General features: G+C 43.7%; 1 protein-coding gene and 1 non-coding gene across 2 annotated transcripts; one reads left to right on the top strand and one right to left on the bottom strand.

Annotated features, from left to right (window-relative positions):
- Positions 1–611: 611 nt before the first annotated feature.
- Positions 612–730, bottom strand: LOC148650086 (5S ribosomal RNA). The gene has a single exon (XR_015926242.1). It is a non-coding gene; the product is annotated as a 5S ribosomal RNA (ribosomal RNA).
- Positions 731–13,124: 12,394 nt separating this feature from the next.
- cdkn2d (cyclin-dependent kinase inhibitor 2D (p19, inhibits CDK4)) lies at positions 13,125–17,897 on the top strand. Its single transcript, XM_088603528.1, has 2 exons — positions 13,125–14,172; positions 16,688–17,897. Exons 1-2 carry the CDS (start codon positions 14,035–14,037, stop codon positions 17,087–17,089), a joined length of 540 nt encoding a protein of 179 aa, XP_088459654.1. The 5' UTR covers positions 13,125–14,034; the 3' UTR covers positions 17,090–17,897.
- Positions 17,898–18,200: the final 303 nt, after the last annotated feature.

Raw genomic sequence — 18,200 nt, 5'->3', positions numbered from 1 at the left:
ACAGTAAGATTTAACATTCAGTTTACTTTATGTTTCAACTTCACTGAAAGGCTGCAGCTGCAACATAAACTTGTTTTTAGCGCTTTTTTAATGGCAGGATGCGTCCTAGTTCATGTCTTACTTTACATGGCGTTTTTGTTATTTAAAAAAAAAACGTATTCCTCTTTTCTGTGTCTAGCTGTAGTTGGGCATGCACCTTCGGCCTGGTCCATGTCCTTCATGGCAGCACACATCATGTACTGTTTAGGTAATCAGATCTCATCAGATCACTGGCTGGGGCTGATCTCTCCACAGCAAACCTCAACGTGGCTCTATAACAGTTTTGGAGAAGGGGGGTTACGCTTGAGTAGGGTTGAGCTGCGTAGGTAGAGCTGGAGGGTCACAGAAACTAATTTTCAACTGTGCGCTGCAGCCCAGACCCTTGAGCCCAGCAAATTCTTTAACAAGTTAGCTTTGTCATCTCCAGATATGAAATGCCCAGAATACAAATACAAAAATAAAGAAACAAGAGAGAAAGAGAACTAAATAAAGGGCAAAAACGCTTGAATACCGTATTTAAAATGCAACGGAACAGAGGAGAATTAGCGCCCCCTGTAGTCTCACAGAGAAAATGCTTACAGCACCTGGTATTCCCAGGCGGTCTCCCATCCAAGTACTAACCAGGCCCGATCCTGCTTAGCTTCCGAGATCAGACGAGATCGGGCGTATTCAGGGTGGTGTGGCCGTAAGTGAGTAACATATTTATTGTACTGTTCATATAGTGTATGTAGGTTAGATTCGCTATTCAAAAAGTTTCTTCAAATTGTACTCTCAATATATTCCTGGGAAGATTCAGTACATGTAGGTGAGATATGACTTTTGTTTACTGTTGGAACATTTCATTATTATACTTTCAGTATAATATTACTGGGATATCACTATATTACTGGGAGGCGGTCCAGATTAAGTTTTATTGTTGAATAACAAAATACCCTTTTTCGTTACTAATTAAAAATTGTCTATGCAATTTCTAGCTTACGTCAGTGTTTTGTGTTTTGTCGGCGAAATGTGTTTAACCTATCCCTTTAAGACAGGTGGGAGCAGCGCAGAGGGCATACCTGTGAATATTTCACCCAAAGCCCGGTGACGTGTGAAGGAACCAATAATGCCAGAATTCTCCGGAAATAGGAAACGAGGGATATGGGATTACTAAAAAAGGAGAAACTTTAAACTGCATTGGAGTTTACTGTTTATATAGGACAAAAACCGTGATACAGGAAGAAACTTTTCCCCCGCTGAAAAGCGAGATGTCTGCTTCTGCTGTGTTTGTGTTGGATCTGAAAGGAAAGGTGAGCGATTGGTACTGGGAATTTTGGGAAACGTCGTGAAAGAAAGTTTTTTTTTAGCCAAATCGCTTGTGCTGTCGTTGTCATTAACTGTTGCGAGCATTAAGCCGTCTTGAATTTGGGTTAACTGACTTCTGGTTCGGACTTTGGACAGAGCAATGCTGATGTCCTATCCGTCGCGGGGAGATTAGATCTGGCGATGAACAATACCTGACAGCAGATCGACCTGTCAGCTCTGCGCATTTTAGCAAAGACGATCAACTTCCTGAAATGAGAAACACGTTGTGTCGGCTCTGTTAGAATCCTGCCTCGTTACTTCCGTGGGAGCTTATATGGATCAGTTTTCTAACTTTGTATGACATTGTTTAAGCCAAATGGTTCTTTTTTGTAACTTGGCAAGTTTTTTTATTTTGTTATATAGACAACCCAGGATGCACTGGGTTTTTTTAACGTGAACAGGATAATAAGGCTCGGTATGTTTTGTTATTTATGTAATCAATGCACAATTAAAGGCTATATATATGATACATAAAGAAAAAATTAATGTACATGCATGACTTGAAGGATCATATTTTTGATTATGCTAAATCACAAGACTCAGAACGGTTAATTTTTTCCATTTACAGCTGTTTTTTTCCTGTGCATTGTAGTGCTTGTACTAAGGCATATAAGCAGCCTTAAAGAGTCAATGAGCAGAGTCTGGACTCTCAGGGACTGCAGATCAGTCTCTTGGAGCAGTTTGAAAAACTGAAGCACACCGTGGCTCTCCCAAGACCAGGGTTGGACATTCCTCTTGGATTAGACTCTGTGCAGTTATCTCCTCATCACTGTTCTTCAACCTGTCTCTGATCCCCTTTCCCCGCTTCTGTCAACGCAGGTGCTGATATGTCGCAACTACAAGGGCGACGTGAACATGGCCGAGATAGACCACTTCATGCCTCTGCTCATGCAACAGGAAGAGGAGGGCCAGCTGTGCCCCTTGATCTCCCATGGCAACGTCCACTTCCTGTGGATCAAACACAGCAACCTCTACTGTATCCTTTCTGAGTCCATCCCCCGTCTCCTCCATTAACTTGCATTTGCTGCAGGAGGGTGTCTGCTATACCATCTACTTAAAGGGGTGCCCCAAAATCTGTTCTTGGAGATCTTGATCAATAGATAGGTCTCTTTAATCAATCCAATTTTCAGTTACAGCCATTTAAATTCTCTTTCAGTGTGTTTAGTTAGTGCACAAACCAGCTGGATACATAAGTGCATAAGTATGTTTGGGCAGCCCCTCCCAGACTGACAGTCTCTTCAATCCTCCCCCCTGACACCAGCTATTACTTCAGCCCTTAAGGAGTCCCATCCCCTGTTTGCTATCCTAACTTCAAAGGCGGAACCCGGACAACAGTGCTCTTTTTTACTATACCCCGGCAACATACCCCTGGGTATTTGTTTTAAATAACCAGAGCTCTGCTCTGAACGGCTCTTCCAAACTGTCTTGGGAGGGGAGTAAACAGTAAAGCAGGAATGCACATCCCATCCCTGGGTTTCATTCGGCCTCTGATCCTTAATTGTTTAATTGAACTAATCATTTAGATAACCTGCTTTTGTAATTAGTAATCTGTTGTTCATTAAAAAGTACCTGTTAAACCTGCAGGACTCTGACTTCCCCAGAGGCACAGGTCCCTCCCTGTCTCCTTTCTGGACTGACTCTTGTGCATCCAAATGTTGGGCATTATTGGCTATGCAGAGGGTCATCTGCTTTTGTTTCGGGACACCCATGACTCATGATTTAAGGGTGTTTGATGCACCCTGACTCAAGGGCTCTCTTGGGATGAAGCGAGAGTTGATGGCAAAACCTGAGCACCCTTATGTGCCTTGACTGTTCCTTTAACCCAGTGGTAGCGACTACAAACAAGAACTGCAACGCTTCACTCGTCTACACCTTCTTGTACAAGCTGGTGGAGGTGAGTCAAGGGTGAAGGCCACAGTCAGGGTGCCAGTACACAATACACCCCGGCATTGTGTACTGGCACCCAGTATAACATGTATAATAAACAAACATCTGTTTGTCTGTACCTGTGTTTTGTGAGTCTGCTTCTGTTTTCCAGCAGTTACACAAGGTTTTAAGATTCTCCTTAAATCATCAACAGTGTCAGACTTCAGAAAGAGGGTTAAGTGAGGTCAATTAAAAAAAAATAGCTCCGTTAAAACTTCTGTTCACTACATAGGTCTGAAGCTGTTGCAGGTTGGGCTGCTGGCTTTAATTCAGTTCAGTTTATTTGTCATATGCAATGAAATGCTTATGTAAAGAAATGCTTATTTCATTGGGCTTTGGGATCCATTCACAAAATCCAAAATTTTAATAGAGACAAGAGGAGGGAGCTCATTGTGCATGACCAGCCCAGATGAGCTGCGTTTCGCTCTTCCCATGCAATACGGTGACCCTGTCTCTGCGCGTCTGTGTCAGGTGTTCACAGAGTACTTCAAGGAGCTGGAGGAAGAGAGCATCCAGGACAACTTTGTCGTGGTGTATGAGCTGCTGGATGAGCTGATGGACTTTGGTTTCCCTCAGACCACAGACAGCAAGATCCTTCAAGAGTGAGTGTCCACCATGTATGTGTGTGTGCACACATGCGCTCCTTCACCTCCAAACACAGTGCCCACAGTCAAAGATGGGCCTTAAAGACCAGTGCATTTTCCCACACCTGGGAAAACCTGGAAAATTGGAAATCTCTGCTCTGCACCCTTAAGCTGTTTTCCACCTGCTGATCCATCCATCTGTATTCTAACCACTTCCTCCAATTCAAGCAATGGGCACAAGGCAGGATACACCCTGGATAGGCCGCCAGTCCATCGCAGGGCACACACAAACACAGACACACACATCAGGGCCTATTTTCCCAAAGCCAATTAATATACCAGTATGTCTGTGGCCAGTGGCAGGAAACTGGAGCACCCAGAGGAAACCGCCATGTACATGGGGGAGAGCATGCGAACTCGGCACAGATAACACCCCAAAAGTGAACGGCAGGCGCCAGCTCCATGAGGCAGCAATACTAACCACTGCAGCACAGTGCCACACCCACCTGTGGAAATATAGTGTCTTAACAGTCCTCCCCTTCTGCTCCCTTCGTTTTCGGTAACAGGTACATCACCCAAGAGGGAAATAAGCTGGAAGTGGCCAAGTCGCGGGTGCCCACCACTGTCACCAACGCGGTGTCCTGGAGGTCAGAGGGCATCAAGTACAAGAAGAACGAGGTCTTCATCGATGTCATCGAGTCTGTCAATGTGTTGGTAGGTTCATCAGGAATCTGCAGGGCCTACAGGAGACGAGGCTGAAATTTTAAGAAGTGACAGCTTGCCTAACTTGCATACACACAGTTTAGCATTGACCAGGGAATTCAAACCAGCCTTATAGCTAGTGAATGTAAAATGGGCTTCCAACTTAACAAAGAATATGGAACATTATGGCATTAGTTTTTGTTAAGATCTGTACTGACATCAACGTTTTCCAGAAAATTGCTTTTTTATTTTTTGTCTGTTTGCCCTTCAACTCTTCAAAGATATCCCCCAATTCCCTTTCTGAACTGTTACTACCACCCCGCCCGTAGTTGGGATCGGACCTAAGGCCCTGACCTAAGATAAGATTGCCTGCGCTGGCATGTTCAGTGTTGGGTCCTTGTTGCCGCGGTGACTCCGGAGTGTGTCGGCAGGTGAACGCCAACGGCAACGTGATGAGCAGCGACATCGTGGGCAGCATCAAGCTGAAGACCATGTTGTCCGGGATGCCGGAGCTCCGCCTGGGACTGAACGACAGGGTGCTGTTCTCTCTCACTGGCCGTACGTACCCCAGGCTTGACCGCTGTCTGTCCGCTGGGCCTGGACCGCCCAGACACTGCTGTTTGCCTTGCGCTCAGCCTAGGGCTCTTCCAGTCTGTGGCATGTATTGGCATTGACATAGAATTTCTTAATTGATCTCACTGCTTTAATAAGTCAGTATTCAGTATAATCAGTATTATTTTTAGAATTACCCGTGAGGGACAAGGTTGCCTTAACCCCACACACTTTGTTTGGGTTGTTTTAGCAGGAAATAACAGAATGTCTGTTGTCATATCTTTTGCTCAGTGAAGTGTTTGTAGCCGTCTGCTGCTCTGATGTCAGCATCTAAGGGCAACAATTAAAGTTTGCACAGCGTGAGACTTTCTACTGGGTAGAGGAGGTAATTTGGTTGGTCTCACTCTTGCAGTTTAATGGTCCAGGACTCCCAGGTGTGTGCAGGATTCACTCCTGATATCGGAAGGTGTTAACTAATAATAACAACTGACGCAGCTGCACTCGTGTATTGTGATGGCTGTCTTGTAAGAGCGTTGAGCTTGAACTTCACTGCAGAGCTGCCGTTTAAATGCTGCTGCTTATGTCTGCCCCCGCTCCCGGCAGGAGACAAGGGGAAGTCGGTGGTGATGGAGGACGTGAAGTTCCACCAGTGCGTGCGTCTGTCCCGATTCGAGAGCGACCGCACCATCTCCTTCATCCCCCCCGACGGGGAGTCCGAGCTCATGTCCTACCGCATCAACACGCACGTCAGTAGACTTTGTTTCTGTAGCACCTCGTTCCGCTGACCTTTGAGATGCAGAGGCTGGGTTTCCTTTGTGTTTCATTAAAAAGCCGGCTTCCTGTTGTGTGTCTCTGTCGCAGAGATGTGTTTTGTTACTATTAACTCTTAAGAAAACCTGTGAAAGCAGGACACTGTGAGGTTTGCTTTTCTAGGGGCCAAAAATATTCTTATTGTGCTGCCGTTTAAATTTACTTTTATTAGAAGGATGTCCTTTTCCGAACATGGTGCTTTATGCTTTATAAGGAAACACAGGAGTATACCATTTTAATAACAAACATTAATATGAGGTTCAGAGCTAGGTTTTGAGAAAACCTTTCTCCCCACTTTGCTCTCAAGGACTATGCTAAACTATACTGTAACTGCTTGAATACCCACAAGAGCATGCGTGCATTATTTAGCACTAATTATACAAATAAAGCTGGAATAAGAGCAATCCATAGCAATGCTTGATGACAAGTCATTAGACTGTGATTCACCAAACTGATCTGGACACTGTCTCCTTAGAATGATCTCTGAAAATGCTAATCTGAACATATTTAATCTAGAAAAGACAGTGATTGAGCAGAATTGGTATTTAAATCTGCCTAAAGTTTCTGGCACTTTTAGTTTTTTATTTTATATTAGAAGATAAAAAACTCAAAGAAAATAACTACTTCAGTATTTCTGTTTTCCTAAAGAACATAAGAAAGCTTACAAACAAAGTCAAGCCTAAGTGAGCACATTGAGAGAAGCTAAGAAATTAAGAAATAAAGTCTAATAATTCTCTGTTGTTTACTGCAGTTATGTACAACTTGAAATGTTTACTGCCAAGGACTGGCTATTGATTTTCTACAATGCAGAACGGACTGCAATGTGCTTAGAGTAAAAGTCTCATTATTTCTTATTGATGTGATAGACACTGGTTTGTTTTCATGTTCTGCTTGTGCTGTGAAACAGACAAAAAGACTTTCTTTTGGTCAATTTACTGCTGGCAGACAAATGAACTAAACAGGCTGAGAGGGAGAGCTTGTTTTAATTGGTGACTCTGATGTTGCAGGTGAAGCCTTTGATTTGGATTGAGTCTGTCATCGAGAAGTTTTCACACAGCAGAGTGGAGATCATGGTGAAGGTACAGTAGTTTAGCAGTACCAAAGGCCTAAAAACTGTTACTCAAACCAGTTACTGTACATCTCACCTTAAGTGTACTTGGCATATACTGTAAGGGCACAGATAATGAGCTATATTTTATTACACAAAATAGGAAAATTACAGGTCTTTATTATAATTTAATTATTTAAAAACAAATGTTTATAAATGAGTAATACTATTTTTTTCTCATAAACATAGGAGTAAAAATTACTGGATACCCTACATTTTTATTGTGTTTTGAATACTTACGGTATGATGAGAGTAAGTGCAGCATTCATGCTGTAAGAGTGAGAATCAATATGCCAGGCATTCCCCTGAAATATTTTCCTCTAATTTTCAGCTGTTTTCCTGTTGTCCTGTTATACTCAGGGGGTGTCAGCTGACACCTATTAGTAACCCTACAGCGGGAAGTCACGGTGTCGTGAATCAGCAGGGCTGTGTGGAATTCAGATCTTGTAACAAAGATGTGAACTCAAACAATAAAGCCAAACACACACATTTGAGGATCATAAAGCTGAGAACGATCTAGGAGGACAGCGATCTTTGTCCCCACCTCGGCAGTGGTAGACACTGCAAGCAGTGAGGTTCGTTGTGGTCGGAAGTGGAGCGTCTTTGTGGCAGCAGCTGAAGCTGAAAGCCTGACTTAACATTTTATGCCTCTGATTCATTTCTAAACGAGCAGTAGCATCCTCTAGCGACTGTGTCCGACCCCCGAGTGCAGCCCTACTCCACCCATCCAGCCATTTTCGAACTGCTTTTTCCAATTTAGGGTCTTCCCAGGGGGAACAAGAGCCTATCCTGGCAAGCCACGAACACAAGGCAGCGTACACCGTGGACAGGATGCCAGTCCATCTCAGAGCAGACACAAAAACACACTCGCGCCAATTAACCTTACAGTATATCTTTGGACTGTAGGAGGATACCGGAGCACCTGGTGGAAAACCATGCAAACGGAGGAGAACATACCAACTTCACACAAATAGTACGCTGGGAACTGACTTCAGGGCCCCAGTGCTGTGAGGCAGCAGTGCTAACCACTATGCCCCTATGCATGAAACACTTACCATCTATATCTACTGTGTATAAATGCTGACTTTACCACACAGACAGCACCCTTACTCTGGAAGTGAACTCAGGGCCCTAACCCTGAGAGGCAGCAATGCTAACCACTGTACCACTGTGCCGTCCAGCTGCACTGCTGTCCCACTGTAACGTACACTTACAGTGTGCACTGTGAATGTGTGTTCTTCCATAAACTCTGCATTGTCCTGTTTTGGTCCCTGCTGTCCCCTCTCCCCCCCCCTCACTTCTCTGATGCAGGCAAAAGGCCAGTTTAAGAGACAGTCTGTCGCCAACAATGTGGAGATCAAGGTTCCAGTGCCCAGTGATGCCGACTCTCCCAAATTCAAGACCAGCACGGGTCACGCCAAGTATGTGCCCGAGCAGAACCAGGTGGTGTGGACCATCAAGTCCTTCCCGGTAAGCTTAGCTCATGGCAAACCACAGCACTGGCACAACTGGTAAATCATGGCCGGTGTCGGAGGGTGTCCAGGGGAGATACAGCTTTGCCCATTGCCTGGCGCACAGACTGGGGTGCTTTGCACTTGGCATGTTCAGTCAAACCTGCTGGTGCCCGGCTCAAGACATATTAAAATGCGCGGTTCAAGAGTGCCCCTGGAAAGCTGGTGGCGCAAGCAGCACGAGGCTGGATCAGAGACGAGGAAGATCACCGACAAAATGGACATAACGGAGCAAAAAAGAGAAATGCACGTTAAAAAATTCAACACTTCCATTAAGTCTTAAGTCCTACGGTGGCAGCTGAAGGGAAACTACTGAAAGGCACAGAAAATGACCCTTGTTAGGTCATGGGAACTTGGCAGCATAAGACCCCACTTTTATTAAGACTCTTACATGAAGTACATTGAGATTAATTGTAATGAGAATTATTATTATTAATATCATTATTATTATTAAACCTGGGTTTCCCTAAGGACTAGAGATGAAAAAGCCTCTAACGCTGTCAGCTAGAGCTCTCTTCAGTCCACTGGCAGTCCAGCTTGCCTGACTGTCTGCTCCTGTGTCTCACTCCTCACCCAGGGAGGGAAGGAGTTCCTGATGCGCGCGCACTTTGGCCTGCCCAGCGTGGAGAACGATGAGGCGGAGGGAAAGCCGCCCATCACGGTCAACTTCGAGATCCCATACTTCACTGTGTCTGGAATCCAGGTACATTTATACAACCACTCCCCCCCCAGATCAAGACCGAGAGACCACATTGATGAAACGCCCATCCATCCATTTGCTAACAGTTCAGGGTACACCCTGGCTGAAACAGCAGTCCGTCACCGGGTGGACAGACACACACACTCACACCAGGGCCAATTGTTCCAGAAGCCAGTTAACCTACCAGTAGGTCTTTGGACTGTGGGAAGAAACCAGAGCATTCATGGAACAAATTTTACCATCAACATCTACAATGTATAGATGGTGACCTTACAATCTTCATAAAAATCTTGCACCTTGTGGTTTAATTTAAATTCTAATCAATGCTAGTTCAATAAAGAAACAAAAACCTGCCGTGTATTAACTTCTTGGGGCTCTTCTTTACCCAAATCTCTAAGGACCCACCATTATCCCCACATATTTTTTGAAGAGACCAAATAGTAATGGAGTTTGTTGGTAATAAGCTACATTCTCAGAACGCCTTGCCCCCTTGACTAGCTTTGGAAAGCTGACAGTTTGTTGTACTTGTGTCAAGTTTATACCTGTGTTTTTTCCCAAGTAAATCACATGAGGGTGTTTCAGCTCATGAGTTTTGTAGAAAACTTATCGTAGAGACCCTGTTAGTTCTGAAAAGCTGTTATGAACAGGTCCCAAACCTCTCTCATTAATCTGCAGTTGCTGTCTGACTGGGTGATGTTTTGTTAAGTACCACCGGTGGGGGTTTTGATCCCTGTCTTCTTTGCTGGGCAGGAATGTGACTAACGGTGTGCGTTTCTGTCAGGTGCGGTACATGAAGATCATTGAGAAGAGTGGCTACCAAGCCTTGCCCTGGGTCCGATACATCACGCAAAGCGGAGGTACGATGTGCTTTCTTACACAATCCCTTTCATCCTTCACTCATCCATCCATTTTCTAACCATTTCTTCCAATTCATGGTCATGAGGGAGCTGGGGCCTATCCCAGCATGCAACTGGCACATGGCAGGGACAGCCTGACTAGGGCGCCAGTCCATTGCAGGGCACAGAAAGACACAGACACACATGCACACTCACACCAGGGTCCATTTTCCCAAAAGCCAATTAACCTACCAGCATTGTGGGAAGAAACCCATGTGAACATGGGGAGAACATACGAACTCCACACACACAGCGCTTGAGGAGCTGAACCCAGGGCCCCAGTGCTGCGAGGCAACAATGCTCACCACTTCCCCACCGTGCCACCCACCTTCACATATCCTTGGCATCATTTTATTTTCACACCTCTTAATTCACTCATTTATTTTACATTTCTTGTGGCTTGACAAAACCATTTAACAGCTGGTGCCATTGTTTACCACAGTTCCTTTCACTCTCTTGCATGGAAAGAGATGGTTGGTGTGTGAACTGAGGAGTTTGTTTCTTGTGATCAATGCGTCTGTCTGTCTCCCATTGTTGGTCTCTGTGCTGCTGGTTTTTCGCCAAATGAGTCAGTGGGTGTGTGAACAGGATATCTCTCACTTCCTGCCTGATGTGAAAGTCAGCACTTTTCTTTATCTAATGCATTTTGAGGAAAGAAAAAAATTGTCCTCAACAGGCTTTTAATAATAATAATAATAATCATAATAATTGCTTATATAGCGCTTTTCTGGACACTCCACTCAAAGCGCTTTACAGGTAATGGGGATCCCCTCCACCACCACCAATGTGCAGCATCCACCTGGATGATTTGACGGCAGCCATAGTGCGCCAGAACGCTCACCACACATCAGCTATCAGTGGGGAGGAGAGCACAGTGATGAAGCCAGTCCATAGATGGGGATTATTAGGAGGCCATGATTGGTAAAGGCCAGTGGGAAATTTGGCCAGGATGCCAGGGTTACACCCCTACTCTTTTCGAGAAACGCCCTTGCATTTTTTAAATGACCACAGAGAGTCAGGACCTCGGTTTTATGTCTCATCCGAAAGACGGCACCTGTTTACAGTATAGTGTCCCCGTCACTATACTTGGGCATTAGGACGCATGCATTAGCAGCCTTAGTTTTTCCCAGGAGATCTCCCATCCAGGTACTGACCAGGCTCACACCTGCTGAGCTTCTGTGGGTTGCCAGTTGTGAGTTGCAGAGTTGCATTTTAAGAAATGAAGAGCAGAGAGGATGAAAATGGAGTTTGAAAAGCAAACCATGTTATTTGAAATCTCCCATTTATTTCAGATTACCAGCTGAGGACCAACTCCTAGAAATATTCCCTGGGCAAAAGAGTCAAGGACCTGCGGTTTCATTGAACAAGCGACCAAAACGGTGCCTTTGTATTTATAAAGAGCAAATTTCTCAACTTTTTTTTTTAAATGCATAGATTTTGAATGATTTGATTGTGTAGAGCCGGCCTTCCTCCCCTACTGTCTCCCTTTAGCCATCCACCCAGGGCTGCCTCAGCACGGCTGCCCTCCTGGTCAGCTTGTCTGCATGCAGTGCTTTGGTACAGCCAAGCCCTTACGAGTCCTGTGACCCTCCTGGTTATCAGATAAGTGATGTGGGAAGTGGATGGAGCCCAGTTAAACACTGGACTGGAGAGGCATGATTGCAAGCTGAGCAGCCCTGCTGTCCAGATAGATATTTTTGTGATCATTTTAGGTCAGGGTTCTGGAAGGCTGCTGTGCTCATAACTGCCCATTTCCACTAATTATTGTCTTAATTGAACCATGTTAACGATTCCCAAATCATTAAGGCAGGGATTTCCACTGCTGGTCCTTGTCCTTGTCTGGTGGTTTTCATTCCAGCTGGACTCTTAACAGGCTAAACTGAACTTGTAATTTAATTAGACCACAATTCAATTTAATCTTTGCCGCTCCTTAAAGGTTGCAGCTTGCAAATTACTCAAGAAAGTTTTGCAATTCTTTAAATATGTCAAATGCTGGGGCACAAATAATTGAGCTAGAACCACAATCTGGCAAACTGTGGTCATAAGGATCTGGAGTGAGGAGACCTGTATTAGAGTATCCAAGAGCAAGGGTGTGAGACTCCACTCCTTGAGGGCTTAGTATATCCTGGTTTTTGTTGTACCCAAGCTCTCAGTTTCATAGAGGTATCTGTTTTTAAATACACTATAAGCTTTGCAAATGGGTTGTAAGAACTGAACAGTATCCACTTCAGCCTGCCTGTAGTGCTATTGTAACATATACAGTATATTTTTACTTTCAAGAAATGTGAGGAAGAAAGGAAATGCTCCCTGTTTTGGCTTCAGCGTCCAATTAGGCTTTAGTTTGATTCCATTGATGAATTTAGGAAGGCAAGGGGTTGGAATCTGCTAAACTCTAGATCAGGAGTCGCAAACTCAGTCCCTCGAGGGGCTCTGTGTCGTCAGTTTTTTTTGTTTCAACCCTAGGAGCTAATTAATTAACCTGATTGTTTTCAAAATTAAACCTATAGAGGATTTTTTAAGATTAATTACACAAGACACATTAAAGGTGCAGTTACCTATAAACTGCCTTGTTAGATGCCATTTTGTAGGAAGTCACATACTGTTGCTTTGATGGTGTTGGTTGTAATTTTGCTTTGATTCTAATCGAGTGATTGTAAATAATACTGTGTGAGTCTTGAGCGTTGTTAAAATTACACAGAAGCCTGCATGATTACCAGATCATTTCTTTCCAGACTTTGTTTGTGTAAAGCTTAGTTTTTTTTGTGTAATTTTAACTAAAATTAAAATACCGTAATAACCAATGGAAAAAATAACGTACATGTATGTGGCATTCTTTCAGACTAAAACATTAAGAAATCCCCTACTGCACTACTTGTAGAACTAACGCTATTCCCGAATGTAAACGTTAATAATAAACAGATCATGTTTTATGCATAGGCAGACAGTCGAGAATATAACGATTATAATTTAAGTATTTAAAGGCTCATGTAGTCTGAGATATAATTTAGGGTGTGAAATGTCAGTAAATGCACAGGGCGTTATGAACCGCCTTTTTTTCTTTGCTTCGTAGGAGCTTGTAATTCAAGTTCTTAGCGGCTTAGTTCTTCTGCCGTATGAATGAACTTGCTTAACTACTCCGTTTAATTGAATAGCCCGCCTTCTCATATTCGTTTCCTATTGGTTCATTGTTCAATCGTTACGAGGTGAAAGGATGACCGTCAAACCCCGTCTCCGCCTTTTTTGCCTTATTTGGAACCACATTTTCCCGACAGTCGGCGATGATTGGCGGAAGGTGGAGTTTTCATGTTCTGAAAATCCAAAGCCGGTTTGTCTAAATTTAACCACTCTTGGGTGCCGCCGCACAAAAAGAGCAACTGGGCGAAAGCGGACGCGGTACTGGAACAAAATGCAGCTCTTTGTTGTTGTTGCTGTTCTTGAGACTGATTGTAAAACTTCTGCTGCTGATGTAAAGAAGGAAAACTGAAACTCGGCGAAGGGGAGGATACGATCTGTCAGGATAGTTCAAATTCTTCAGGTTCTGGAGTAGCCGTGGCGCAAGTGTACAGGTCACGTATGCGTGATGCTAATGTATATAGGGCGGCACGGTATATATTTATAGACCGTGATTTGATTAAAACTGTGTAGGCTGATCCGAGCCGGAAGAACAGCCATATATTTCAAATCAAAGGTGCGCTTAGTGAGAAGACGAGATACAGAATAACTTGCGTGAGCCAGGTTAAAAGGGGGTTAACAGCCGATGGGACATTTAAAACGTAGTAATTCAATTCTAGAAACGCCCATATTTAAGCGGTCTCCCGGGAAGGACCAAGTTTTTTAGGTAAAGGAAACGGCATCATCCACTATGGTCCTGGGTGACCCAGACGCTGGGAAGATGCTGTCGGCCGCGGCGGCGAGGGGAGACCTTCTCTGGGTTCGGAGGATGTTGCAGAAAGGGGTACACCCCGACACCCCCAACGAATTTGGGAGAACCGCCCTGCAGGTGAGGAGGGTGTTTGACCGTGATGGTTCAGTTACATCTCATGAGAAATCTTGTGCAAGGGATGGGGGATGGGGGGTCAGTCAGGGGTCCTCAAAGAAAATGTGCCCCTTAGGAAAGGGGGGGAACCCCAGAAGCAGATCAAAGAAAACGGCTTCTCCAAGGGATCTGCTGTGACAGTGCGCGTGGCGGTGGATGGAAGCACCTTGATCTGTTGTGTGCAGCTGTTTGACTTCCTGTGATTGTCCCAGATGGGATATATGCTTTGCACGCAGGCGAAAAACATAAGACACTACACAATGCATTGAATGCAACATAATCCCATTAACAAATAAGACAGGCACGCATAAATGAGACAGAAAAAATAACAATAAAGTAAAATATACAGTTGTCCAAATTAAGCATGTTAACAGCTGAGGAAATAAAAGATAATTTAGTTCTATTGCAGTGGAATCTGGGGAGTCTAAATTGATGCCCAGATGGAAGGAGTTTAGACTCCTGTGCAAGGGGCGGCCATGACAGTCAGTGATTATTTCTGCACTGTGTGTTTGGGTACAGTAGATTTCTGACAGCTGTAGCTGTCGTCCTCCAGTAATGTTTCTGGCTACCTTCACACTCCTGCTCAGTGTGTTTTTATTGCGTGGATACTTGTTGCACTGTGTAGCAAGCGTAGCGCACTTGGAACCTAGCATCGGCTATTGCACTTAATTGTGTTTTAGAAAACAAAAGAGTACTGGAATTACTGTTTGAAGTGATGAGGTGATAAAACAGATGCGATCTGCAGTGTATGAATTCTGCTATTGTGTGAACCAGTATTTCACCTTAAGGGGTTGATGTTTTTGCTAACGCACATCTAGTCTAAGAAAAAGAACAACAAGCTTGTCAGTTTTTCTCTTCCTTCTAAGGCTCACTAAGTAAACTTGTTCTGTCAATCATGTGATAATAAAAGTAAAACTTGGAAGGTAGAGCTAGCTAGTTGAGGATGAAAACCCTTCTAGTATATTATAAATAAGAAGACCTGTAGTCTAACTGATGGCGTTTGAAGAACAGATTGTTACTGGTATTGTGAGCCAATATCCACAGGGCTCTCCTTTAATCCCAACCCAGATTACACAGGTCATTAGAAGATTTAATCACCCAATTAAAAGTTTTAGTCATGCTTTGGATTAAGTTGTATAGATGAAGATTTAATATTATTATAGTAAGCCATTTGATATATGTTTCCACTGAAGTTCGGTATGTGATGATTTTAGAGCAAGGGTACAGTTAACTCTTATACAGGTGTGGTATAATGTACTGTTATAGTTAGATTAAATGTTGACCAACTCCTTCTGTAGCTAGTGTCTACACCTGCAGTTCCCTGAGCGTGGAACCAAGTGGGAGCAAAGTGTAAAAAAATGGTTGTTTGCAGAGCTGTAGGTTGTCTGTGAGACATGTTGATCAAATAAATCGCAAGGTTTACTTTAGGTAATTAATTTCTGGGTAAATCATTAAGAGTCCAGGAAAGCAGGATGGAAAGAGAGGAGAGGACAGAAAGCAAGAAACAGGGGAGAGGAGGGGGAGACACCGGAGGCGAGAGGTGTTTGTTCACATCAAACTCAAAGCCCAGCTTCTCGTTCAGTATTTGAATTCTCTTAAGGAAGCCTGCTGTTCTGTTGTTTTTGCGAAACTCCAATCTCCTGCATTAAGAATCCCCTGGTTAAAAATGACCTCTCCTGGTTATGAATGCATGTTTTAGAAAAGGGAGCTAGGTTTCCATTCGCTTTGTAGCACTCAGTTTTACATATAAAGAGAGAGAATAGCTGCTAGGTGATATTTTGTTTGGTTTAGAAGAAAGGTTTCTCTCTCCTTTTGGCCTGTGTGGGGGTTTAACAGGATGTTTAGGACTTGGTAACAGTCTGTGTTTTTCTGATTGGTCAGGACATGGGCCTCTGAGACACCTTGCTTGAAAGATAGAGTAATTTGAATGTTGTGATGTGTGTTGTTTAGTGTTTTCTTATTGTAATAAATACTGTTTATTCAGGTTTGCCTCTGATTTATTACTCCTTCGCCAAAGCTGTGCCAGAGAACAAAGATCTTAAGGGCCTCAGATTATGCCAACTGCGTGGGTATATTCTTGGCAGACCTTTTACAATTTGTGGGTTATCCATTTTTTGTAGTATTCCATTTTTGTAACCATACTATAAGGTATATAACTGAACATAAGATGCTTTATTGCATCCTATAAAACCTCTCATCTTGTCTAGATGTAAAACATTTGTTTTTTAAACAATTTTTCGGTGTACCAGTCTACATTATGTAGTTTTGTATTGTTTAACAAACGGTATGTTTATTATTTTCAAAAACAATATACGAAGGTCATGTATTGTTTTTCAATATGCAATATACGGTTATTAAATGTTTATAATTGCTGACTAATATTTCATATATTAAGATCATTAATATTTCATTAATAGTAGTAATTTCCTTTTACTAATCGTAGTCTTCCTTGAATCTGTCCGACCGTCACGTGCTCCAGGTGATGATGATGGGTAGCAGCGCTGTGGCTCGCGAGCTGCTGGAGCGCGGCGCGGAGCCCAACATGCGGGACCGCCTCGGGATCACGCCCGCGCACGACGCCGCCCGCACCGGCTTCCTGGACACGCTGCGGGTCCTGGTGCAGTTTGGAGCTGCGGTCAACGTGCCGGACCGGTCCGGGGAGCTGCCTCTCCACGTCGCCATCAGGGAGGGGAACGCCGACGTGGCGGGGTTCCTGGCGCCCCTGTCCAACCTCTGGCACCACGAGACCTGCGGGGAGACGGCCCTGGGTAGCGCGCACCACCGCTGCCGGCCAGATGTTGTGCAGCTGTCGGAGCGCCGGCTGGCTTCCAGCCTGACCTTTCGCTCTGACCTCGTGGCCTCCCCAGCGCCATGTCTTTAACATGATCATTTTTAAACAAACACTTTTGAAACGGACTCTATGGGGTTTACGTAAAAGATACAGAACTTTAACTTGAAAAGACAGAAATACATTGCACTATTTTGCGTACTGCAGTATGGGTTTCAGCCCATTGCAAAATTAACCACAATTTCTGCAATTACTAAAAGTGATGCTTGTTCCTTGTGTCGAGCTCATGCCGCCTTTTTCGAGTCTTTGTCTAGATGCATATTATCATATATTCTCAGGTTTTCTTATTATATATATTAAGATTCGCAAAGCAGTTTGACCAAACCGGCCGTATAGGATGTTTAAACATGTTAGTTTTCATTTAGATGAAAATGTCGCACTAGTATTTAAGAACGTATCGCAGTACTTATCAGTACTAAAATCGTGACCCTGAGCCAACGTCGGCTGTACAGTTTACAAATGTGTCACATTGTGCATTTTAACACGTCTTGTAAACACCTCGATGAAATCCTTCGAAACTTTTATTACTGTTTCGTGGGTAATGGTCCGCGAAATTATTTTAAACTTGTTTTCTCAGTACCTCACAAATTTGTAGTTTTAAGTTTGATATACCCCCCACCATGATTTTTAGGATTTTGTACATTAATATTTTTAAAGGGTGTTACTGTTGTTAGCGTTGTATTTATTTTAAAATATATGATGTTTTACAAAGGTTTAATCAAGAAAATATTTAATGCTGGGTTTTGAAAAAAATGTATTTATTTGAGATGACGTTAATATACTTATGAAGTTATATACTTGTAATTTTGAAGGGTATAATAAACAGTTTGGATGTATTTAATTTAGAGTCATTGACGTAATCCGGTATATTTGTGGTTTACTGCACAAATAAAGCTCAGCAGGTATGAGCCTGGTCAGTACCTGGATGGGAGACCTCCTGAGAGAAACTAAGGCTGCTGCAGGAAGAGGTGTTCGTGGGGCCAGCAGGGGGCGCTCACCCTGCGGTCCATGTGGGTCCTAATGCCCCAGTATATTGACGGGGACGCTATACTGTAAAAAAAGGCGCCGTCCTTCGGATGAGACATAAAACCAAGGTTCATTAAAATCCCAGGGCGTTTCTAGAAAAGAGGGGGTGTAACCCCGG

This window comes from Lepisosteus platostomus, chromosome 13 (genome assembly GCF_059453375.1).
Source record: "Lepisosteus platostomus isolate fLepPlt1 chromosome 13, fLepPlt1.hap1, whole genome shotgun sequence".
Classification (NCBI taxonomy): domain Eukaryota; kingdom Metazoa; phylum Chordata; class Actinopteri; order Semionotiformes; family Lepisosteidae; genus Lepisosteus; species Lepisosteus platostomus.
Note: the sequence above shows the minus strand (reverse complement) of the source record. Positions and strands in the feature narration are given on the sequence as shown.

Coding starts and splice junctions, on each gene's coding strand:
- cdkn2d (XM_088603528.1), top strand. CDS start 14,035: ATGGTCCTGGGTGACCCAGACGCTGGGAAGATGCTGTCGGCCGCGGCG. Junction 14,173..16,687: donor TTGGGAGAACCGCCCTGCAG/GTGAGGAGGGTG, acceptor CACGTGCTCCAG/GTGATGATGATGGGTAGCAG.